At 47.7% G+C, this 27183-nt stretch overlaps 1 protein-coding gene across 1 annotated transcript; it reads right to left on the reverse strand.

The window, feature by feature from the left end:
• Window positions 1–1725: 1725 nt before the first annotated feature.
• LOC134343794 (G-protein coupled receptor 4-like) lies at window positions 1726–2657 on the reverse strand. The gene has a single exon (XM_063042968.1). The coding sequence runs from the start codon at window positions 2512–2514 to the stop codon at window positions 1726–1728; it is 789 nt and encodes a 262-aa protein (XP_062899038.1). The 5' UTR covers window positions 2515–2657.
• Window positions 2658–27183: the final 24526 nt, after the last annotated feature.

Raw genomic sequence — 27183 nt, forward strand, 5'->3', positions numbered from 1 at the left:
ACATCTCCACACACACAAACACACACACACACATAAACACACACACACACACACACACACACATACACCACATGTTTGAACAAATATAAACCTATACTTCTGTAGACACATACATACACATCTCCACACACATACACACACACACACACACACACACACACACACACACATACAAGCGCACACATACACCACATGTTTGAACAAATATAAACATATACTTCTGTAGACACATACATACACATCTCCGCACACACACAGACACACACACACACAAACACACACACACACACATACACACACACACACACAAACACACACACACACACACACACACACACACACACACACATACACGCACACAAACAGACAGGCAGATACATACACATACAAAAGTTGCCATTTCGATGACTTTGAACAGAATTCCATGGAAATAAGTTCTCTTTATTGGTAACAAAATTGTTTCAGTGATATTCTTATTTGCCTTAGGTTACATCAGGAGAAGTTGTTCATTTACAGTCAAAAGGTTCAAAGTAAATTTCTAATGAAAGTACACATATGTCACCATATGCAAGCCTGAGATTCATTTTCTTGTGGGTATACTTAATGAATCCAAAATAGAATAATAACCATAATAGAATCAATTAAAAACCACACCAACTGGGCGTTTAACTAATGTGCACAGGACAAGAAACTGTGAAAATACAATAAGAAAGAAATAATAATAATTATAATAAATAATAGCATACTGCTATTAAACATCAGCGATCAGCAACTGAAGTTCAATTCCCACTGCTCCCTGTAAGGAGATTGTACGTTCTCCCCGTGACTGCGTGTGTTTCCTCCGGGTGCGCTGGTTTCCTCCCGCATTCCAAAGATGTACCAGCTAGTAAGGATTAGTAAGGGAATAAGGGTTAGTAAGGAAGTAAGGATTAGTTAGTTGAGGATTTTCTATGTTGGTGTCACTTGCAGGCTGTGCCCAGCATGTCCTCAAACCAGAGATGAGGGGGTTAGACTATGAGGAGAGATTAAGTCACCTGGGATTGTACTTGCTGGAATTCAGAAGGTTGAGAGATCTTAAAGAAACATACAAAATTAAGAAATGGGGAAGATAAGATAGGGGCAGGAAAGTTGTTTCCACTGGTAGGTGAGACTAGAACTAGGGGACATAGCTTCAAGATTCGGGGAGTAAATTCAGGATGGAGATGTGGAGGAACTTCATTTCCCAGAGAGTGGTGAATCTGTGGAATTCTTAGCCCAATGAAGCAGTAAATGTAGTTACGACAAGGTTGGATAGATTTTTGCATAGTAGGGGAATTAAGGGTTATGTTGGAAAGGCAGGTAGGTGGAAATGAGTCCATAGTCAGATCAGCCATGATCTTATTGAATGACAGAGCAGGCTCGACAGGTGAGGTCGCCTACTCTTGCCCCTATTTCTTATGTTCTTATGGTGAAACAAACAATGCATTTCACTCTATGTTTTGGTGTTTTGATGTACATGTGACAAATAAAGATAAAGGAAAGGAAAGGTACGTCTCATCTGGAGTTCCTCCGGTTAATGGACGATTTCCCTCCACGCCTCTTTGAGGTAGTGGGGAACTGCGTACAAGGCAAGTCACAGCGGTGGTTTGCCGTTGCCTGCTGCCGGGTGAGTTTCCAAAGAGATCATCAGAGTTAACACTTCATGTCAAAAAGCTGGCACTATAATGCCCGGATGGTCTTGCACTATCAAAGAGAAAGTCCTGGTGACTCCTTGGGGTAACCTTTCTGACACCTCAACCAACTGCACAGTCTCAGTAGCCTGTTTCTCGCAGACACATGTAGCTGAAGAATGTCATACCTGGCTGTGTCATTCAGCCAGCAGTAGAGGATGGGGTCAGCGGCACAGTTCATGCCAGTCAGAGCAAAGAAGACTTTATAAAAGGGGTAAATACTCTGGGCAAAGCGGCAGTTGCCTGGTTCCGCAAGGCTGCGGGCAAGCAAGGTGACATGGTACGGACCAAAGCTGATAATGTAGACTAGAAGCAATAGTAAAAGGAGCCTTGCCAATTTCCTTTTCTCCTTGTCCTCGACAGAAGTGCTGTTTGCCACCATCCTGTAGATACGTTGGGAACTAAAGAGGAAGATGGATAGGGGGAAGAAGAAACCAAACACAATGCGGGTGATGTTCTCGGTGAACAGGGCGGCATTCATCGGGGGCGGCTCTTTATACACCGAGGAACTGAAGTTGGAAAACAGAGCTAGCCTGTGGAGCAACAGAGCGTGGCAGGTTAACTGGGTGACCCAGCAGATGGCACATACCACCACAGCTGCCCGTATTGTCCGCAGCTCATAAAACCTGAGTGGGTAGACAATGGCCAGGTAACGATCCGCGGCAATGCAGCAGAGGAAGGCAGGGCTCAGGTACATGGAACTGTAAGTCAGCACTATTAGCACGTTGTACAGGAGCACGTCGCTGCTCTGGTTAAGGCAATCATAGAACCAGAAAGGGATCGTGATTGTGTACAGGATGTCCATGGAACTCAAGTTCAGGAGGTAAACACCAATCTCGTTGTCGCGTTTCACATGGAGGCACGCCACGTAGATGGACAGACAGTTCCCGGGCAGGCTGATGAAGAACGAGGCAGCGTAGAGGAAGAGGATCAGGGATTGTCCCTCTCTGATGCCTATGGTGCAATTGGAACCGGAACCCCCTTGTGTCAGGTTGTCTGCCATTGCGACACTTCAAAGATCAAAGCAACATCTGGAGGGGTTAAAGATTAAAGATTAGCTTCAATTGTCAACTGTCCATTGAAACATAGACTGAAATGTGTTATTTGTGTCAATGATCGACCCCAGTTCAAGGATTTGCGGGGGCAGCCCGCAAGTGCTGCCATGCTTCTGGTGCCAACATGCCATGTCTATAACGTACTAACCCTAACCCATACCTCTTCCGAGTGTAGGAGGAAACCCATATGGGGATGGGGAGAATGTGCAAACTCCTTACAGAGAACAGCAGAAAACCTGCATCGCCCGTGAATCTGAGCACCAAGTGAACCTCGACTGAACACACACCAAAGCCTCCATGTTCTTTGTTTACGAAAAACCTCCACATTCTTTCTATGATCTGGAGACCAGAAATCCATACAATACTCCAGATATGCTCTACACAAAGTTTTAAGTAGCTGCAACATGACTTTTTGACTTCTATACTCAATGGCCCAACTGATGAAAGTAAGAATTTTGAATACCATCTTGTCTGGCCATCTAGTTGTAATAGCATTAGGCTGATCACTACGCTGCCATGCTGTTCTTGCACTTAATTGTTTACTTTTTCAGTAGCTTTTACACCTGTACTCTGCATTGTTATTGCTTTATCTTTTTGTAGCTTAACGCACTGTGCGAAACATAACCTAAAACATTACGACAAAGTACAGCCCTTTCAACCAACAATGTTGTGCCGATACTTTAATCCACTCTAACATCAATCCAACCCTTCCCTATTACATAGCCCTCCAATCTTCTATCATCCATATGCCTATCTAAGAGTCTCTTAAATGCCCCTAATGTATCTGCCTCCACCACCACCCCTGGCAGCACGTTCCATGCACCCACCACTCTCTGTGTAAAGAACGTACTTCTGACTGTGACAATAATAATGCAAAAGAAAACCAAAACCATTACTACTGCCGTAGGGTCTTTGTACACCGTTGCACTTTCACTCTAAACTTGCCTCTCAGTGTCCTTCTTGGCAGCCCACTGAACAATGCCAATGGTGAAATCGATCCTTGACAGAACAATCCCAAGGTTCTAATCTCTCTCATGTACGACATAACAAGGTACAGCATAGCAGCAGGGACTTCAGCCATCAGCCCATCCCAATGCAATCTGCCTGCACATATATCTGTTCAAATACCTCTGAAACATTGTACCTGCTTCTGCCATCTCCCCAGGCAGTGCATTCCAGGCATCAACAAACAGAGCCGTAGAGCACCACAGAACAGAAGCAGGTTGTTTGGCCATCTAGACTGTGCCGAACACCTGTTCTATCTAGTTCCATCCGCTGTAGCCCTCCATAGCCCTCCCAGCCACGTACTCGTACAAACTGCTCTTAAAGGTTGCAATCAAACTCGCATCACACTGCTAGCAGCTCATTCCACAGTCTCACCACCCTCTGAGTAAAGAAGCTCCCATCTCATATTCCCCTTAAGTATTCCACCTTTCACCCTTAACCTATGACCCCTAGTTCTCGTCTCGCCCAGCCCTAGTGGAAAAAGCCTGCTTGCATTTACCCAATCTACACCACTGGTATTTTTTTTTGTAATTCAAATTTTTATTCTTATTTATTCTTATTTTACAAAGCAGCACAGCATATCACAGAGCAGATAGAGTACAGCATATTTACAAAGCTATCCCATGACCGGAAAACAAGTAAAACTTAGAGACAGAAAGAAGTTCTAATTTAAGTTTAAATTAACATACAATCAAAATTGATCCCTTGCGTCTTGCACTTTTCCCTCACTGTTAGTTCTTCCCAACATGTGTTCATATGATGAAATCTTAATCATTTCCTCAGTCCATTCCTTCATAGTGGGACATCTGGGTTTTTTCCAGTTTTACAATATAATTCTTGCAACTGTGATGAGACCCACCACCACTCATAATTTTGTATATCTCTATCACATCTCCCCTCATTCTCTTATGTTCCAGGAAATAAAATCCTAACCTGAAAAAGGATCTCGTTCTTACTAAAAATAGTCTGAACTTATTCAACCTTTCCCTATAATCCAGATCCTCAATTCCTGGCAGCACTCTTGTAAATTTTCACTGTACTCTTTCAATCGTACTGATGTCTTTCTTGCAGGTAATTGACCAGAACTGCACACAATACTCCAAGATAGGCCCCCCCAATGTCTTATACAACTTGCCCCATAAATCTCCTTTAAACTTTCCCTCTCACAAATTAAAACAATGCACTCTAGTATTTGACATTTCCGCTCTGGGAAAGACTCTAACTGTCTACCCTAATTCTGTCACTCATAATTTTGTTGGCTTCTGTCAGGTCACCTCCAGACTCCAGTGTTGCAGAGAAATCAACCCCAGGTTTGTCCACTCTCTCCTTTTAGTACATGCTCTTGAATCCAGATGAGTCTGGAGGCAGAGATCCAAAGGTTGAAGCCCCTGGGTCTGCTTGTCCAGAAGTTAGAGGCACTATAGCTGTGAGTCTGGGCCAGGGACAGGAGATGGGAGACCCATTGCCTGCAAGCCCGTCAGTCTAGGGCCAAGGATCAGAGGCCCAGAGGGGGGCTGGCCTGGGGTTGTAGTGTGGTGGTGTGTGAGGGGGATGGTGGAAAATTGGCTTGTCTTGCTTTTGTTTTGTTTTGTTGCTGTCGTCGTTGCTTGTATTGTTGGGTGGGCATGCTCTGTGGTTCACATGCGGCCTGCCCCGCCGCAAGATTAGGCTGTGTTGGTTGTACACACAAACGACGTATCTCAATGGATGTTTGGATGTATATGAGAAAAATAAATGCGAATCTCAACATCTAGTGAACCGAACACACTCCAAAGCCTCCACATTCTTTCTATAATCTGGTGACCAGAAATCCATACAATACTCCAGATAAGTCCTACACAAAGTTTTAAATAGCTGCAACGTAACTTTTTGACTTCTATATGTCTGATGAAAGTAAGAATGCTGAATACCATCTTTACTACCCTATCCACTTGTATTGCCATTTCTAGGGAGCTGTTGATTTGCAGCCCCAAGGTCCCTCCGCACATTAATGCTCCTTTGCAGTTCTTCTGGTAACTGTATACTTCCCCCTCAGGTCTGACCTCCCAAAGTGTAACCCCCACACTTGTTTGGGTTAAAACTGTTTACACAGAGAGGGGTGGGTACGTGGAACACACTGCCAGTGTGGTGGTAAAGGCAAATACATTTGGGACACTTAAGATACTCTTAGCTAAGCACATGGAAGATAGGAAAATGGGGGCTATGTGGGAGGATGAGATTGATCTCAGAGCTCAACATCGGTACTCAGTACATCTCAGACGGTTGAGGAAGTTTGGCACGAGTCCCCAATTCCTAAGAACTTTCTACAGGAGCACAATTGAGAGCGTCCTGACTGGCTGCATCACTGCCTGGTATGGGAACTGTACCTCCCTTAATCGCAGGACTGTGCAGAGAGTGGTATGGACAGCCCAGCGCATCTGTAGGTGTGAACTCCCACTATTCAGGACATTTATAGAGACAGGTGCGTAAAAAGGGCCTGAAGGATCATTGGGGACCCGACTCACCCCAACCACAAATTGTTCCAGCTGCTCCCGTCTGGGAAATGATATTGCGGCATTAAAGCCTGGACCTACAGGCTCGGGGCCAGCTTCTTCAACCAGGCCAACAGACTGATTAATTCACACTGATACAATCGTATTTCTATGTTATATTGACTGTCCTGTTGTACATACTATTTATTGCAAATTACTATGAATTGCATGTTGCATATTCAGACGGAGATGTAACGTAAAGAATTTTACTCCCCATGTATGTGAAAGATTTAAGAAATAAAGTAAAACTCAATTCAATTCAATATTGTTTCTGCCATTTCCCCGCCCATATCTTCAACTGATCTATCTCCTACTGCATCCTTTGACAATCTTCCTTAATATCCACAGCTCCACAATTTTAGCTCCACAAAATTTAGTAATCTCCCTGAATGCACTTTTATCCAAATAATTGTTATATATCATGAACAGCAGAGATCCCAGCTCCTAACCCTGTGGAACATAAACACCACCAGTCATGGACCTCAGTGAAGAGAGGACTGTTTCCCCGTACCTGAATAATGAAGACAGCCAATCCCTGTGTCAGTGAAACACCTCCAGAAGGAACCTACCAGAGTGGTGCAAGCTTTTCCTTCATAGTTCTCTCTGGTGATGCTCTGGAGGTCTGTAATCCTATGTTTCAGATGAATGTATAAACAAACACTCCTCACACTGCACAGTTAAATAGAAGCAAATCACGTGGCACAAAGGGAAATTAAATTGATTTAAATCTAAAATTGACCGCGAGATATTTGTCTGCAGTATGACCAGGTGTGCACAAAAAGGTAGGGGACAATAAAGAGCACATTGTGCGAGGCAGAGATAATTTCATTGCCAAAGTATTCATTGTTACAATGAAACTACTGAACAAAACAAGCCAACATGCTTTCAGATGGAATGGATTTTTGAGTTATACTGATTTCTTAACAACAGAAACATAAAACATGGAGCAGTACAGATAGAAACAGGCCCTTCAGCCCACAATATTGTGCTGAACTAATTAAACACTTCACTGAACTACTCAACTTCTGCCTCATCAATGTCTATATCTCGTTATTCTCTGCACATTGAGAGCTTCAATGATTACCACAGTATACAACTCTGAAATTCTTAAACTCTCCGGGTAGCCATGAAACCAAGAAAGAAAAGAAAAGCAGCACGAACATCAGCCCCCCCAATCCCCCCTCTGCAAAAAACTGAACAGAACGAAACAGATACATCAGCCCACATATCCCCCTCCCTGCAAAAAACTGAACAGAATGAAACAGACACATCAGCCCCCAAATCCCCCTCCCGGCAAAAAACTGAACAGGATGAAACAGACACATCAGCCCACATATCCCCCTCCCTGCAAAAAACTGAACAGAACGAAACAGATACATCAGCACCCCAAATCCCCCTCCCTGCAAAACACTGAACAGAATGAAACAGACACATCAGCCCCAAAATCCCCCTCCCTGCAAAAAACTGAACAGAACGAAACAGATACATCAGCACCCCAAATCCCCCTCCCTGCAAAACACTGAACAGAATGAAACAGACACATCAGCCCCAAAATCCCCCTCCCTGTAAAAAACTGAACAGAACGAAACAGACACATCAGCCCCCAAATCTCCCTCCCTGCAAAAAACTGAACAGAATGAAACAGACACATCAGCCCACATATCCCCCTCCCTGCAAAAGCTCAACAGAACGAAACAGACACATCAGCCCACAAATCCCCCTCCCTGCAAAAAACTGAACAGGACGAAACAGGCACATCAGCCCACAAATCCCCCTCCCTGCAAAAAACTGAACAGAACGAAACAGATACATCAGCCCCCCAAATTCCCCTCCCTGCAAAAAACTTAACAGAACGAAACAGACACATCAGCTCACAAATCCCCCTCCCTGCAAAAAACTTAACAGAACGAAACAGATACATAATCCCCACAAATCCCCCTCCCTGCAAAAAACTGAACAGAACGAAACAGATACATCAGCCCACAAATCCCCCTCCCTGCAAAAAACTGAACAGAACGAAACAGATACATCAGCTTCCAAATCCCCCACCCTGCAAAAAACTGAACAGAACGAAACAGATACATCAGCCCCCAAATCCCCCTCACTGCAAAAAACTGAATAGAACGAAACAGGCACATCAGCCCCCAAATCACCCTCCCTGCAAAAAACTGAACACGACGAAACAGGCACATCAGCCACCAAATCCCCCTCCCTGCAAAAAACTGAACAGAACGAAACAGGCACATCAGCCCACAAATCCCCCTCCCTGCAGAAAAACCAGACAGAACGAAACAGACACATCAGCCCACAAATCCCCCTCCCTGCAAAAAACTGAACAAGATGAAACAGGCACATCAGCCCCCAAATCCCCCTCCCTGCAAAAAACTGAACAGCACAAAAAAGGCACATCAGCCCCCAAATCCCCCTCCCTGCAAAAAAAACTGAACAGAACGAAACAGATACATCAGACCCCAAAACCCCCTCCCTGCAAAAAACTGAACAGAACGAAACAGATACATCAGCCCGCCAAATCCCCCTCCCTGCAAAAAACTGAACAGAACGAAACAGATACATCAGACCCCAAATCCCCCTCCCTGTAAAAAACTGAACAGATCGGAACAGATCGAAACAGATACATCAGCCCCCAAATCCCCCAGCCTGCAAAAAACTGAACAGAACGAAACAGATACATCAGACCCCAAATCCCCCTCCCTACAAAAAACTGAACAGAACGAAACAGACACATCAGCCCCCAAATCTCCCTCCCTGCAAAAAACTGAACAGAACGAAACAGGGACATCAGCCCCCAAATCCCCCTCCCTGCAAAACACTGAACAGAACGAAACAGATACATCAGCCCCCAAATCCCCCTCCCTGCAAAAAACTGAACAGAACGAAACAGGCACATCAGCCCCCAAATCCCCCTCCCTGCAAAAAACTGAATAGAACGAAACAGGCATGTCGACCCCAAATCCCCCTCCCTGCAAAAAACTGAACAGAACGAAACAGACACATCAGTCCCCAAATCCCCCTCCCTGCAAAAAACTGAACAGGACGAAACAGGCACATCAGCCCACAAATCCCCCTCCCTGCAAAAAACTGAACAGGATGAAACAGGCACATCAGCCCCCAAATCCCCCTCCCTGTAAAAAACTAAACAGAACGAAACAGATACATCAGACCCCAAATCCCCCACCCTACGAAAAACTGAACAGAACGAAGCAGTCACATCAGTCCCCAAATATCCCTCCCTGCAAAAAACTGAACAGAACGAAATAGATACATCAGACCCCAAATCCCCCTCCCTGCAAAAAAACGAGCAGAACGAAACAGATACATCAGCCCCCCAAATCCCCCTCCCTGTAAAAAACTGAACAGAACGAAACAGACACATCAGCCCCCAAATCTCCCTCCCTGCAAAAAACTGAACAGAACGAAACAGACACATCAGCCCACAAATCCCCCTCCCTGCAAAAAACTGAACAGAACAAAACAGGCATGTCGACCCCCAAATCCCCCTCCCTGCAAAAAACTGAACAGAATGAAACAGACACATCAGCCCCCAAATCCCCCTCCCTGCAAAAAACTGAACAGGATGAAACAGGCACATCAGCCCCCAAATCCCCCTCCCTGCAAAAAACTGAACAGAACAAAACAGGCATATCAGCCCACAAATCCCCCTCCCTGCAAAAAACTGAACAGAACGAAACAGATACATCAGACCCCAAATCCCCCTCCCTACAAAAAACTGAACAGAACGAAACAGACACATCAGCCCCCAAATCTCCCTCCCTGCAAAAAACTGAACAGAACGAAACAGGGACATCAGCCCCCAAATCCCCCTCCCTGCAAAAAACTGAACAGAACGAAACAGATACATCAGCCCCCAAATCCCCCTCCCTGCAAAAAACTGAACAGAACGAAACAGGCACATCAGCCCCCAAATCCCCCTCCCTGCAAAAAACTGAATAGAACGAAACAGGCATGTCGACCCCAAATCCCCCTCCCTGCAAAAAACTGAACAGAACGAAACAGACACATCAGTCCCCAAATCCCCCTCCCTGCAAAAAACTGAACAGGACGAAACAGGCACATCAGCCCACAAATCCCCCTCCCTGCAAAAAACTGAACAGGATGAAACAGGCACATCAGCCCCCAAATCCCCCTCCCTGTAAAAAACTAAACAGAACGAAACAGATACATCAGACCCCAAATCCCCCACCCTACGAAAAACTGAACAGAACGAAGCAGACACATCAGTCCCCAAATATCCCTCCCTGCAAAAAACTGAACAGAACGAAATAGATACATCAGACCCCAAATCCCCCTCCCTGCAAAAAAACGAGCAGAACGAAACAGATACATCAGCCCCCCAAATCCCCCTCCCTGTAAAAAACTGAACAGAACGAAACAGACACATCAGCCCCCAAATCTCCCTCCCTGCAAAAAACTGAACAGAACGAAACAGACACATCAGCCCACAAATCCCCCTCCCTGCAAAAAACTGAACAGAACAAAACAGGCATGTCGACCCCCAAATCCCCCTCCCTGCAAAAAACTGAACAGAACGAAACAGACACATCAGCCCCCAAATCCCCCTCCCTGCAAAAAACTGAACAGGATGAAACAGGCACATCAGCCCCCAAATCCCCCTCCCTGCAAAAAACTGAACAGAACAAAACAGGCATATCAGCCCACAAATCCCCCTCCCTGCAAAAAACTGAACAAGATGAAACAGGCACATCAGCCCCCAAATCCCCCTCCCTGCAAAAAACTGAACAGGACGAAACAGGCACATCAGCCCACAAATCCCCCTCCCTGCAAAAAACTGAACAGCACAAAAAAGGCACATCAGCCCCCAAATCCCCCTCCCTGCAAAAAACTAAACAGAACGAAACAGACACATCAGCCCACAAATCCCCCACCCAGCAAAAAAACTGAACAGAACGAAACAGGCACATCAGCCTCCAAATCTCTCTTGCTGCCGGGAGGAGAGATTTGGGGTTCGATGTGCCTGATCCGTTTCCTGAGGGGGTGATGGGCAAAATGCTGGAAAATGAGACAAGCTCGAGTCGGCAACTTGGCTGTCGTAGATGAGTTGGCCTCAATTGCTTATTTCCGTGCTGTAAAGTTCCATGCCTCAAAGCTGCCAGTTAACCACACCTCTGAACAGTACACATGCAAAGCTATGGAGCTCTGTACTTTCCAGTGACAGCCCACAGTCTCAATTCAGGAAAACAAAAATATAATTGATTTAACAGATAACAGACCTCAGCATTTTCATCCTTATCACATGATATCCATACAGTACAGAGCACGGAAAGAGCTATATCTTACAGGGAATCGGAATCAGAATCGGGTTTAATGTCTTGCGTTCTTTATAGCTGCATCAGTATGTTATGACCAAGTATGATATTGTGGCCATCACCGAGATATGGCTAAAGGTGCATGTCTCTGGGAGCTGAACGTCCAAGGATACATGGTGTATCGGAAGGATAGGAAGGTAGGCAGAGGGGGAGGCGTGGCTTTATTGGTAAGAAATGATATTAAATCATTAGAAAGAGGTGATATAGGATCGGAAGGTGCAGAATCTTTATGGGTTGAGCTAAGAAATTGCAGGGGTAAAAGGACCCTAATGGCAGTTATATACAGGCCTCCAAACAGCTGCAGAGATGTGGACTACAAATTACAGCAGGAAATAGAAAAGGCTTGTCAGAAGGACAGTGTTATGATAATTGTGGGGGATTTTAACATGCGATTGGATTGGGAAAATTAGGTCGGCACTGGATCTCAAGAGAGAGAATTTGTAGAATGTCTGCGAGATGGCTTTTTAGAACAGCTTGTTGTTGAGCCCATTAGGGGATTGGCTGTACAAGATTGGGTATTCTGTAATGAACTGGAGGTGATTAGAGAGATTGAGGTGAAGGAACCCTTAGGAGGCAGTGATCATAACATGATTGAGTTCACTGTGACATTTGAAAAAGAGAAGCCGAAATCTGATGTATCGATATTTCAGTGGAGTAAAGGAAATTACAGTGGCATGAGAGAGGAACTGGCCAAAGTTGACTGGAAAGGGACACTGGCAGGAAAGATGGCAGAGCAGCAGTGGCTGGAGTTTATGCGAGAAGTGAGGAAGGTGCAAGACAGGTATATTCCAGAAAAGAAGAAATTTTCGAATGGAAAAAGGATGCAACTGTGGTTGACAAGAGAAGTCAAAGCTAAAGTTAGAGCAAAGGAGAGGGCATACAAGGAAGCAAAAATTAGTGGGAAGACAGAGGATTGGGAAGTTTTTAAAACCTTACAAAAGGAAACTAAGAAGGTCATTAAGAGAGAAAAGATTAACTATGAAGGGAAGCTAGCAAATAATATCAAAGAGGATACTAAAAGCTTTTTCAAGTATATAAAGAGTAAAAGACAGGTGAGAGTAGATATAGGACCGATAGAAAATGATGCTGGAGAAATTGTAATGGGAGATAAGGAGATGGCAGAGGAACTGAACGAGTATTTTGCATCAGTCTTCACTGAGGAAGACAGCAGCAGTATACCGGACACTGAAGGGTGGCAGGGAAGAGAAGTGTGCGCAGTCACAATTACGACAGAGAAAGTACTCAGGAAGCTGAATAGTCTAAAGGTAGATAAATCTCCTGGACCAGATGGAATGCACCCTCGTGTTCTGAAAGAAGTAGCTATGGAGATTGCGGAGGCATTAGCGATGATCTTTCAAAAGTCGATAGATCCTGGCATGGTTCCGGAGGACTGGAAGATTGCAAATGTCACTCCGCTATTTAAGAAGTGGGCAAGGAAATTATAGACCTGTTAGCTTGACATCGGTGGTTGGGAAGTTGTTGGAGTTGATTGTCAAGAATGAGGTTACAGAGTACCTGGAGGCATATGACAAGATAGGCAGAGCTCAGCATGGATTCCTTAAAGGAAAATCCTGCCTGACAAACCTATTACAATTTTTTGAGGAAATTACCAGTAGGCTAGACAAGGGAGATACAGTGGATGTTGTATATTTGGAATTTCAGAAGGCCTTTGACAAGGTGCCACACATGAGGCTACTTAACAAGATAAGAGCCCATGGAATTACGGGAAAGTTACATACGTGGACAGAGCGTTGGCTGATTGGCAGGAAACAAAGAGTGGGAATAAAGGGATCCTATCCTGGTTGGCTGCCGGTTACCAGTGGTGTTCCACAGGGGTCCGTGTTGGGGCCGCTTCTTTTTACATTGTACATCAACGATTTGGATTATGGAATAGATGGCTTTGTGGCTAAGTTTGCTGACGATACAAAGATAGGTGGAGGGGCCGGTAGTGCTGAGGAAACGGAGAGTCTGCAGAGAGACTTGGATAGATTGGAAGAATGGGCAAAGAAGTGGCAAATGAAATACAATGTTGGAAAGTGTATGGCTATGCATTTTGGCAGAAGTAATAAACAGGCAGACTATTATTTAAATGGGGAAAGAATTCAAAGTTCTGCGATGCAACGGGACTTGGGAGTCCTTGTACAGGATACCCTTAAGGTTAACCTCCAGGTTGAGTCGGTAGTGAAGAAGGCGAATGCAATGTTGGCATTCATTTCTAGAGGAATAGAGTATAGGAGCAGGGATGTGATGTTGAGGCTCTATAAGGCGCTGATGAGACCTCACTTGGAGTACTGTGGGCAGTTTTGGTCTCCATATTTAAGAAAGGATGTGCTGGACGTTGGAGAGGGTACAGAGAAGATTCACTAGAATGATTCCGGGAATGAGAGGGTTAACATATGAGGAACGTTTGCCTGCTCTTGGATTGTATTTCTTGGAGTTTAGAAGAATGAGGGGAGACCTTATAGAAACATTTCGAATGTTGAAAGGTATGGACAGAGTGGATGTGGCAAAGTTGTTTCCCATGATGGGGGAGTCTAGTACGATAGGGCATAACTTAAGGATTGAAGGCGCCCATTCAGAACAGAAATGCAAAGAAATTTTTTTTTGCCAGAGGGTGGTGAATCTATGTAATTTGTTGCCACGGGCAGCAGTGGAGGCCAAGTCATTGGGTGTATTTAAGGCAGAGATTGATAGGTATCTGAGTAGCCAGGGCATCAAAGGTTATGGTGAGAAGGCGGGGGAGTGGGACTAAATGGGAGAATGGATCAGCTCATGATAAAATGGCGGAGCAGACTCGATGGGCCGAATGGCTGACTTCTGCTCCTTTGTCTTATGGTTAGATCCTCAGAGATATTGACACCCAGGAACTTGAAATTCCTCACTCTCTACACTTCTGATTCCGCTATGAGGATTGGTTTGTGTTCCCTCGTTCAACTCTTTCTGAAGTCCACAATCAGATCTTTGGTCTTACTAGCGTTGAATGCAAAGTTGCTGCTACAAAACCACTTGACTAGCCGGCGAATCTTTCTCCTGTATGCCCTCTCATCACCATTTGAAATTCTGTCAACAATTGTATCATTGGCAAATTTATAGATGACACACAACCTGCACACAGAGGTATTCCTGGTGTTCCCTGTGCATCCTCCTCTACTCTGGTGAGACCCAATGTCAATTGGTGGACCGCTTCGTCGAGCACCTTTGCTCTGTCCACAACAAGCAGGATTTGCTGGAGGCCAACCATTTTAATTCCACTCTCCATTCCCAATCCAACATGTCAGTCCACAGCCTCCTTTACTGCCAAGACAAGGCACTCTCAGTTAGGTTGGAGGAGCAACACCTCTTACTCCATCTGGGTAGCCTCCAACCAGATGACATAAATATTGACTTCTCTAAATTCCAGTAATTTGGTATAGGTGGCGCCATGATAAGGTGCTTCTGGCTCTTGCTGACACACTAGAGCGGGAGAGATGCAAGAAAAGGACGGCTGGCACAGATTTGAGGAAGGCCATCACTTTCATCAAAGAGGGAGCCAGGCCTTTCGTAATCAACCAACCAAAGCCCAATCTGCTGCTAATGGCCAGGTCCTGTGAGACGAGGGTCAACGTGGGAAGGAGTTTGCAGTTCCCGGATGTGGTGCACACAACCCTACGCCCGGACATTGTACTGTGGTTAACCGAAGACAAGAAAATAATTCTGGCTGAGCTGACTGTGCCGTGGGAGGAGGGATGGGAAGAGGCCCACGAGAGAAAGGCCTTGAAGTACCAGCCCTTAGTGCAGGAGTGTAAAGACAAGGGATGGCAGGCATGGTTGTTCCCCCTGGAGATCGGCTGCAGAGGTTTCCCAGCCAAATCAGCATGATGGTTGTTGTCAGATCCGGGCCTGGACGAAAGGAGCAAAAAACAAGCAGCTCGTAGGATGGGGGAAGAGGCAGAACGAGCCTCTTGCTGGATTTGGAGTAGGCGAGAGGAGGGGAGCTGGAAGCCAGGAACAGATGGGCAGTGATTTGGCCACCACTGCCGGCCCACCAACTGAAGAGTGTTGTGGTTAAGGGTCGAAACACTCGGTGAAGGTTGGGAACCACCTGATGACATCTGCTCCTGGCTGAAGGCTATGGTTACCTTATAAGGTAACTGGAGAATGCACCCTAACAGGTGTATGTAACAAGCTCTCCTCTCCTCCTCTTTTTTTATGCCCTATTCTTTCTCCCTTCTTACCTCTTCTCTTCTTATCACCTCCATCTGGTTTTCTTCCTCCTTCCCTTTCTCTTATGGTCCTTCCCTATCAGATCCCTTCTTCTTGACCCCTTTACCTTATCCATCTATCAGTTCCCAGCTTCTCACTTCACCCCCACTTCCCCCACCCATACTCTCCCTCTTCCCTTACCTGCGGCCGATAAACAGCATCTATGCTCGGCACTGCTTAGCGACACGGCAACAACGGCCTGGGGAATCAAGTGCTGAGTTCATCCAGGCCCTAAGGAAGCTCGTGCGGGCCTGCAATTGCCAGGAGCTGACAGCGGCGCAGCATGCAGAACTCCTAGTGAGGGACACCTTCGTCACAGGGACCAGGTCAGTGTATGTGCGCCAGCGGCTGTTGGAAACAGCCGACCTTACCTTAAGTTCGGCGAATGAACTGGCTGACACACTGGAGGCCGCTCTGCATAACTCTGAGGCTCTCCAGGCACGCGATCCCCCGATGGCCTCATGGGCGCCGCAGAGCCTGCAACCCACCGGCGAATCGACCTCGGCTGCCGTCAGTCACAAGTCCGCGAAGTGCTACTTCTGCAGATTTGAGAAGCACCCCCAGAAACGCTGCCCGGCCCGAGAAGCTACCTGCTCCAGCTGTGGAAAGAAGGGCCACTTCGCGAAGGTGTGTAAGTCCAAACCACTAGTGGGATCGAGCAGCACCGCGTGCAAGACATGCGGGTCGCCATCTTACCTGCCGCCATCTTCCCTGCACGCCGCCACCACGTGCGAGACATGGGGGTGGCCAACTTGGTCGGCACCACCTCCCACCGCCTACGACCAATGGGTGCTCAGAGGGCATCCCACCGCACCGGACCAAGACAGTGACTCAACTCTGGCCTCCGTGACCCTCGACCAAAGCACTCCCCACCAGCTCGCAAGGTCAATGATGGACATCCTGGTGGCGGGGCGCAGGACAAGCTGCCTGTTTGACACAGGCAGCACGGAGAGTCTTATCCACCCGGACACGGTGCAGCATTGCGGACTTGCGATACGGCCGGTAAGTCAGAGGGTCACCATGGCTTCCGGGTCGCATACAACAGACATCCGGGGGGTTGTGTAGCGACACTAGTGGTGCAGGGCACAGAATATCGAGACTTTACGTTACTGGTCTTGCCTCAACTGTGTGCCCCTGTGCTGTTGGGGTTGGACTTCCAGAGCCACCTGAAAAGCGTGACAATGAAGTATGATGGGCCCCTCCCGCCAGTCACTGTCGTAAATCCCCAGTTTTGTAAGGATACGTCACATACCCCGCTACTGACCACACACACACACCGACCCGCACACACCACCCAACACCATGCCAACTGCCGCACTACCGACGCCACTTGCGGCCTCTCCACCTTCAAGATCCCTCCCCCACCGCTGTTCGCCAACCTGACCCCCGACTGTAAACCTGTGGCAACTAAAAGCAGGAGGTACAGCGCGGGGGACAGAGCTTTCATTAAGTCGGAGGTGCAGCGGCTGCTCAGGGAGGGGGTCATTGAGGCAAGCACAAGTCCTTGGAGGGCGCAGGTGGTCGTTGTTTGGAACGGGGAGAAGAATAGGATGGTCGTGGACTATAGCCAGACCATCAATAGGTTCACGCAGCTCGACGCGTACCCTCTACTCCGCATCGCGGATATGGTCAATCAGATAGCACAGTACAAGGTGTACTCGACCATAGACCTAAAATCCACTTACCATCAGCTCCCTATCCGCCAGGAGGACCGCCCTTACACCGCCTTCGAGGCGGACGGCAGGCTTTATCACTTCCTGCGCGTCCCCTTCGGTGTCACGAATGGTGTATCTGTCTTCCAGAGGGCGATGGATGGGATGGTGGACCAGTGCCAACTGAAGGCCACATTCCCACATCTGGATAACATCACCATCTTCGGTCACGACCGGCAGGATCACGACAACAACCTACAAAAATTTCTCCAAGCGGCATATCTTTCAATCTCACCTATAACAAGTGTGTATTCGGGACCACCCGACTTGCTATCCTTGGGTGTGTCATGGAAAACGGAGTCATTGGCCCTGACCCCGACCGTATGCGCCCCTTGTTGGAACTCCCTCCTCCCAACACCCTCAGAGCCTCAAAAGGTGCCTGGGCTTCTTTTCATATTACGCCCAGTGGGTCTCTAACTATGCAGACAAGGCCTGCCCCCTGGTCAAGTCCACCACATTCCCCCTCTCTGCCGAGGCCCACGTGGCCTTCAACCACATAAAAGGGGACATTGCCAAAGCAGGAATGCATGCGGTGGATGAGGCCATTCCCTTCCAAGTAGAGAGTGACGCCTCTGACTTTGTGCTGGCTGCTACCCTCAACCAGGCAGGAAGACCAGTGGCGTTCTTCTCCCGTACCCTTCAAGGCCCTGAAATTCGGCACTCCGCGGTGGAGAAAGAGGCCCAGGCCATAGTGGAAGCTATTAGGCACTGGAGTCATTATCTTGCCGGCAAAAGGTTCACCCTGCTAACTGACCAGCACTCAGTCGTATTCATGTTTACTAACCAACAGCGGGGCAAAATCAAAAATGATAAAATTCTGAGGTGGAGAATCGAACTCTCCACCTACAACTATGACATCATGTACAGGCCTGGGAAGCTCAACGAGCCCTCCGATGCCCTATCTCAGGGAACGTGTGCCAGCGCGCAGATCAACTGGCTATACGCCCTACATGTAGATCTTTGCCACCCGGGGGTCACCCGGCTTTTCCACTTCGTGAAAGCCCGGAACCTGCCTTACTCCCTTGAGGAGATCAGGATGATGACCAGGGACTGCCAAGTCTGCGCAGAGTGCAAACTGCACTTCTACCGACCCGAAAAAGGCATAACTCATCAAGACCAACCACCTCTTTGAGCGACTGAGTGTTGACTTTAAGGGCCCCCTTCCCTCCACCGACTGCAATGTGTACTTTCTTAATGTTATCGACGAGTACTCGCGGTTCCTCTTCGCCAACCCCTGCCCCGATACCACTACCACGTCCAGTTATAAAAGCCCTGTGCAAGCTTTTCACTCTGTTCGGATACCCATGCTATATCCACAGTGACAGGGGGTCCTCGTTTATGAGTGATGAGCTGAGCCAATACCTGCTGGCTAGGGGAATTGCAACTAGTAGGACCACGAGCTATAGTCCCTGGGGGAATGGACAGGTGGAGAAGGAGAATGGCACGGTGTGGAAAGCCACACTTTTAGCCCTCAGGTCAAAGGGACTGCCAGTCTCTCGCTGGCAGGAGGTCCTTCCCGAGGCACTCTACTCCATCTGCTCCCTGTTACGCACAGCCACCAATGCCACCCCTCATGAGCGGCTCTTTTCTTTTCCCCGAAAATCGACCACTGGGACCACCCTACCAACTTGGCTGACGTCCCCTGGGCCAGTGCTGCTCCGGAAACATGCGAGGAGCAATAAATACTCCCCGATGGTTGAGAGGGTTCACTTACTTCATGCGAACCCTCAGTACGCCTACGTGGTTTTACCTGATGGGCGGGAGGACACAGTCTCCATCCACGACCTGGCGCCCGCAGGAGCTCCGGGCCCCTACCCTGAACACTCCGTGGTGACTATTGACCCCGTACCCACCAATGTATGTACCCACGAGACACTGCGCACTCCAAACCCTACACAGACACCACACCACACTCCCATACCGGGCGCGACGCACACGCACGAGGGATTAACAACGCCTAACGTGCTGGCACCTCAAGTCAGGTCGGAGCCAGCACAACCGCCATCGCCGGTGCTACGTAGATCACAGCGACGGACTCGACCGCCTGATAGACTTGACCTGTAAATATACTTCTTGTAAATATTGTCAGTCACTTCACCCCACGGGACTCTTTTTAAAAAAGAGGAGGGGTGAATGTGATAAACCATGTATATATGTTGTGACTGGGTTAACTGTCTGGACACAACCCTCTGCTGACTGCCCCTGTGGCTCCTCCCACAGAGTCCTGTATAAAGGTGTTTCGCCTTGCCCCTCCCCCCCAGACACTCACCGTGGAGGTCGCATTGTACAGCGAATAAAAGCCTTTCGGTATTTTACCTAACCTCAGTCTTTTGGAGTTATTGAAGGTGCTTCAGACACTAAGGTTGGGCTTGGGGCTTTTGCTCGAGAGGAGATGAAGACAGAAGACGCTGGGGAGAACCAATCGTAGCATCCGATCCGGTGGGAGACCCGTTTGTGCGAGATGGATTGCGAGTGACGTTCGGAAGGCGGTGGGTGCTTTCATGTTGACCGAGGGCCCAGCGCGTGAGTGACAGAGAAGTTCAAGGTGAGCTCCAACTCGTGCACATTTGACTGTTTAACTAGAACGGGCTGCTTTCTTTTTGTTATCTTTTACTAACCTTTTAGTTAAGATTGTTACGAGAATACACATAAAATTAAGATGTTTGCTGGCCTGGGCTAGCATCGGTGGCAGCAGCAGTTGGTCTGCCACCTGCCCTCAGGGGAAGGAGAGATAAGGAACAATGGAGCAGCGTCTGGAGATGTGTAATGAAGGGATGTGGGAGGAAGAGCTGTCTGGAGCGGCTCCCCCCTTTGAACCCTGAACTGTTTGAAGTGATGGACAGGCGATACCCCAGCAGGGGGATAAAAAGGGACAGGTTCGCTAAGACAGACACACACGCCACCCGAGGTAACGAGACCCTGGAAGCGGTGCGCTTCTCACGAGTGGGTGAGAAGTGCCAGACAACGACAAGGGTGGAAAGGTACGATCAGCGGGAACCCGGTGTGTGTCCGCCCTTGCCTGGGTGCCGGGTTCACTGCAGAGGATCGACCGCATCTGGAGGAGGGGTCACAGTCGGTGACCTCAGGTGACATCACCAAGGACCCGCCCAAATGCTGTTTGTGAGCCATCTCGCTGGTCTGTGAGTGAAGCAGTGTTCTGAATGATCAGTTGTTCCTATTCTGTCTCTCTTCCCCCACCTTGTCCATCGCCATGGCAACGATTACTGCGACCTGAACTTTGAGTCATTTTGAAATTGGTCATTTACCCCTAGACAACGATAGAGCTTGATTGATGCTGTTATCTTAATTCTGTGCACATGTGTGGTTATCATTGTTGAATTGTTGCATTTATTATCCTTTCGATTACTGTGTTACTTGTTTCTTTAATAAAACTTTCTTAGTTCTAGTACTCCAGACTCCAACTGAGTGATCCATTTCTGCTGGTTTGGCAACCCAGTTACGGGGTACGTAACATAAGTGGGGTTCTCGTCCGCGATTTTGAACGCTAAATTTGGGACGGAGTAAATTGATTGGGTTAAAATTCCCGAAAGAAAGAAAAGACAAACAGCAGAAATGGAGGTTGAGGAATTTATAAAGGCGCCGACCTTGGAGGCATTAGAGGATGCCAGGAAATCGGAATTGATAGCTGTGGCAAAACGGGTGAATCTTGCTAAGGTGAAGTCGACAATGAGGAGAGAGGAGATACACAGAGCTATTGTAGAGCACTATGTATCTAAAGGTGTGTTTCCCCAAGGTGAGCTGGGGGAGGTGTCTATTGAAAAACCTGCTGGAGACGCGGTACAGGTACAGCTTGAAAAACTGAGACTCGAGCACGAGTTCCGGGTACGGCAGTTAGAACACGAAGAGAAAGAGAGAGAAAGACAGTTGGAGAGAGAAGAGAGAGAGAGGGACAGACAGTTGGAGAGAGAGGAGAAACAGAGGGAAAGGGAATTTGAGCTGGAGAAGTTAAAGATAAGGGCTGAGCAGGGGCTCGTGCCGAACCAAGGTGGAGGGTTCCGGGCGACCCAGGAGGTTAGGCTGGTTCCCCCATTTGACGATACCGATGTGGATCGGTACTTTCTTCACTTCGAAAAGGTGGCTATAAGTCAGGAATGGCCGAGGGATAAGTGGGTTGTCTTACTTCAGAGTGTACTGAAAGGGAAAGCCCAACAAGCTTACTCCGCCTTATCCGCGGAAGATGCCCAGAAGTATGAGGTGGTGAAGGAGGCCATCCTCAGGATTTATGAGTTGGTCCCGGAGGCATACCGGCAGAGGTTCCGGAATGCGAGGAAGCGGTGGGACCGCACGTATTTGGAGTTTGCTCGCGAGATGCAAACATATTGTGAGCGTTGGTGCGCCTCGAAAGGGGTAGAGGGGGATTATGACAGACTGCTGCAACTGATTCTGATTGAGCAGTTTAAAGGTTGTGTCCCTGAGGGTATGAGACCCTACCTCGATGAGAAAGAGGCAGCCACGTTAGCCGCAACTGCTAAGTTAGCGGATGAGTATGCGTTGACGCATAAAATGAAGGTTGCCCCGAGTAAAGGCTACCAGAAGGGTAGTCAGGACGGCGGGGAGAGTCCACCGGAAAAGTCAGAAAGTAAGCCGGGGACTAGTGAAAAGGATAAGGTAGACCGGGAGCAGTCTGGTAGGAAGTCTCCTGGAGTCGTCTGTTATAATTGTGGGAAAGTCGGACACTTTGCGTCCAGGTGCTTTGCCCCAAGGAAGGAGACGGGGAAAGGAAAAGCGGAAATTTTGAATGGCTGTATTGAGCTGTTAAGCGAACCGCTAGGGAAGGACAGGTCTGAAAAAGTCCAGGAAGGGCGCGAGAGGTTTATCTCGGCCGGACTGGTGTCAGTGAAAAAGAGGTTAAAACCAGTTCCAGTGCGGATCTGGAGAGACACGGGAGCGTGTCAGTCACTAATACTGAAGAGTGTATTAGAGTTTAGCTCAGAGACCCAGACTGGGGAGGTAGAGGTCAAAGGTGTTGGGGAAGGGACAGAGTCAGTCCCTTTGCACCAGATACATTTACAGAGCAACCTGGTCTCTGGACTAGTCACGATTGGGGTGAGGTCCGAATTACCGATGAAAGACGTGGAAGTCTTGCTCGGTAATGACATCGCCGGAGGGATCGTGTTCCCAGTCGTGAGATTGACGGGTCAGCCTGCCAGCATGGAGGCCCCGCCCGCGATGGTGAATTTGGCTGAAACATTTCTGCCAACCTTGTATGAGACAGGGTGTAGTGAGATAAGAGGTAGTGAGGGAGCTGGGACGGACGTAGCAGTAGCCAGGAAAGAATTTGTGCAGACGCAGGAGCGAGACGAGGGGCTGATGGTTTTTGCCGAGACCGCTCTCTCTGACACAGCCTTGACAAGCTATTGTGCGGAGGAGGAAGTGCTAAGGAAGAAAGGGAAATCAAGTACGGCATCCGCAGATGAGGAGTGGGGGGTGGTGCAAAAGAGTTACGGGGATGAGGTTTTTAACATGGCCCACGAAGTACCCCCCGGTGGACATTTTGCGGTGCTGGGGGAAACAGTTGGTGGAATCATGAAAGAGATTTACCGGCTGCCCAGGGGGAAGAATGTTATTGATCATGACCGACGCGAACTGAGACGGTCACCGGCTTTTGATATGCTAACAAACCTAGTCGGTGTTAGCGTGGAAATCAATGAAGCTAGGGGCCCCTTGATAAGAGGAAAAAACCATTTTGAAAAGATTAGGATGGGATCGGTCAGATGGGAGAAGGCTATTGTTTTGGCCAGGTCTACTGATAAGGTCTCTCCCTTAATCCCCGAAGGAGTAATTAAACGACTCGCACCCATGTGTTTGATTGTCCCGAGGAAATGCAAAGAACTGGGACGTTGGGTTATGTCTGTTACAATAGGGCGGCCAAGTAAACAACACCCATATTTTTTGAGTAATTCAGTGACTAAAGGGCTGATGAACACAGAGGTGTGTATTGGCAATTTAATACGACTGTCTGAAGCCAGCTTGATAGTGAACCTTGAAAAAAATGAATTCGGCCACACGAGAGTCACTTACCTGGGAATTGTGGTGACACAGGGGCAGCTGGCAGTGATGCAAGCTACAGTGCAGGCTATCGCTGACCTCCCAACCCCGACAGACAAGAGGGCCCTCAGAAGGCTTTTGGAGATGGTGGGGTACTGCAGGAAGTTTTGCAATAACTCTGCGGTCAATACCCGTCCCCCTCCTACTAAGCCCTTGCGAGGGAAAATTGAGTCGGAATGGGACGACCCTTGTTGTTGTGGTCCGGGACAAAACCAAATGAGAGGTTACATTGGTCGCAATTCATCAGTGTTTTTGGCCACTATGAAGTTTGCTGAGTTGGAGCCTGGTCTAAGGGATTATTAATAACACGTGTAAAAGGAACAGAAAATGTGATGACTGTCTGTCAAGGTGTTGACAGCTTCAAATTCTCTGTATTAGCTAAATAACTGTTAAAGATGTATATTGTGTATGTATCAGATAATGTAGTCATGTTTGTAATTTTTACCTCCCGGTAAAAATCCTTAAAGGGGGGAAGTGTTACGAGAATACACATAAAATTAAGATGTTTGCTGGCCTGGGCTAGCATCGGTGGCATCAGCAGTTGGTCTGCCACCTGCCCTCAGGGGAAGGAGAGATAAGGAACAATGGAGCAGCGTCTGGAGATGTGTAATGAAGGGATGTGGGAGGAAGAGCTGTCTGGAGCGGCTCCCCCCTTTGAACCCTGAACTGTTTGAAGTGATGGACAGGCGATACCCCAGCAGGGGGATAAAAAGGGACAGGTTCGCTAAGACAGACACACACGCCACCCGAGGTAACGAGACCCTGGAAGCGGTGCGCTTCTCACGAGTGGGTGAGAAGTCCCAGACAACGACAAGGGTGGAAAGGTACGATCAGCGGGAACCCGGTGTGTGTCCGCCCTTGCCTGGGTGCCGGGTTCACTGCAGAGGATCGACCGCATCTGGAGGAGGGGTCACAGTCGGTGACCTCAGGTGACATCACCAAGGACCCGCCCAAATGCTGTTTGTGAGCCATCTCGCTGGTCTGTGAGTGAAGCTGTGCTGAATGATGAGTTGTTCCTATTCTGTCTCTCTCCCCCCACCTTGTCCATCGCCATGGCAACGATTACTGCGACCTGAACTTTGAGTCATTTTGAAATTGGTCATTTACCCCTAGACAACGATAGAGCTTGATTGATGCTGTTATCTTAATTCTGTGCACATGTGTGGTTATCATTGTTGAATTGTTGCATTTATTATCCTTTCGATTACTGTGTTACTTGTTTCTTTAATAAAACTTTCTTAGTTCTAGTACTCCAGACTCCAACTGAGTGATCCATTTCTGCTGGTTTGGCAACCCAGTTACGGGGTACGTAACAAGATTCATACATATAATTCCTTTAATTGTATGCAGTATGTTATTTCATGGCATTAATTTGTAACAGGGTAGCAAATTACACAGTATCCACACAATCCAGGGTTTGGGTTGGGTTTGAGTGTGCCTCAACCTCATGAGTTTGGCTCAACCTCATGAGTTTGGCGTGACCAGAGGAGTTGTCTTCCCCAGACTTATGCAGCCAAGAGAACCAGGGTGTTTCGTACGCAAAAACGACTCAACGTCAAAGATAAATATTAGCTTTACTTGTCACGTGTACATTGTAACGTACGGTGAAATGTGTCATTTTCATCAATAACCAACACACTCTGGGGATGTGCTGGGACAGCCCGCAAGTGTCACCTGTTTCTGGGGTGGTGGCAGAGCTGGTTGCAGCGGCCTCTCCAGGTCCAACAAATAGTGCAAATGATTACCTTAAGTGTTTTTCTTGTGGTCATAAGTCCCTGTTCGCCATTGGTAATACAAAATACTGCAAGTCCTGTTCACTGGTTCATTGGCAAGACTGACGGTGGGGGGGGGGGTGGTGGCTGCGTGGAATCATTTGTTGCATGGACCAGGCCCTCATGCCCCAGTGTTGCCTGTTACAGCCACCCAGGGGAGGAGGTGCCGGAGATGGTGTGGGAGAGAAGAGAGTTGGAATCCATGCTGGGTTGGGGGCAGGCCCTTGTAGGCCGGCACTCCAGTTGGTGCTGCTCTCCTGTGTTTGTTCCCTGGAAGACTAGTTGGATTGCCTGAAACCGGTGTAAGATGAGAAACTGCTGTGTGCTTTTTTTTTTACAGAAACATGGCTCCAGGACAATATCCCATGCACCATCAATCTTCAGGCTATGTCAATCAGAGACCTGTGCTAATATTATTTTGTGAGTGTAAGTGCTTTCGTAACAATATGTGCCGTGTGCTGTGTAAGTGTACAAACTATGTTTCACACCTTGGCCCTGTAGGAATGCTGCTTTGTTTAGCTGTACACATGAGTATGGTTGAGTGATAACTGAATGGTTCTATGGTTTAATGGTTCAATGCTTCCATTTAATATCAGAGAATGTATACAATATACAACCTGAAGTTCTTGCTCTCTGCAGACATCCATGAAACAGAAGAAAAACACCAAAGAATGAACGACAGAAAAAATCTTAAAAACCCCAGAGCTCCCTGCCTCCCCCTCCCACGCACAAGGAGCATCAACCCACTTATTCTAGCAGAAAGCATCAGCACTCCCACCAAATTAAACTTAAACTTGAACTTCTGGCGTCAATATAGCATGCCCATGACTTACTAACCCTAACCCGTAAGTCTTTGGACCGTGGGAGGGAACCGGAGCACCTGGAGGAAACCCACGCGGTCATGGGGAGAACGTACAAGCTCCTGACAGACAGCAGTGGGAAGTGAACCCTGATCACTGGCACTGAAAAGCATTATGCAAACTGCAATGGTACTGTGCCTGGTCACCATACCTCCAGATTACTGTACTGAGTGGCATCAATGGACTCTGCCTACACATCTCATTGCCTCAATAATGCAGACAGTGTAATCAACGATCCCTCGTACTCGGGACATTCTCTCTTCTGCCTCCAGTTAGGCAGAAGTTACAAAAACCTGCACGCATGCACTATCAGGCTCAGGGACAGTTTCTATCCCACTGTTATAGGACTTCTTAACAGTCCACTAGTACAATAATCTCACAATCTCCTCGATGTAGCCTTGCAGCTTATTGTCTGCCTGCACTGCATTTTTTCTGTAAGTGTAACACTTTATTCTGCATTCTGTTATTGTGCTTCCCTTGTACGTCCTCAAGGCACTGATGTGATGAAATGATCTAAATGAATGATATTCAAAACAAGTTTTTCACTGTACCTCAGGACAAGTGACAATAATAAATCAATTTATCATTTGCCAATATATAATGTGAACACGATTATCAGAAACATTTAAATAGATTGACAATCGACTCAGGCCAACTCATTTTATTAACCTGGGCCACATGGGCCTAGGCTTGGCCGTTGGGGTCAGATCGGCTTCTCTGAATTGGCTCTGGCTGGGCAAACGAAGACACAAAGTCCCAATGCTGAAATCCTTATGGGGAAGGGACTGGAAGAGTCCTGCGTGGGCAGTGTGCATCATGTGAAGCATTATGATTAGCGTAATGCTTTATAGCACCAGCATCA

This window comes from Mobula hypostoma, chromosome 1 (assembly GCF_963921235.1).
Source record: "Mobula hypostoma chromosome 1, sMobHyp1.1, whole genome shotgun sequence".
Classification (NCBI taxonomy): Eukaryota; Metazoa; Chordata; class Chondrichthyes; order Myliobatiformes; family Myliobatidae; genus Mobula; species Mobula hypostoma.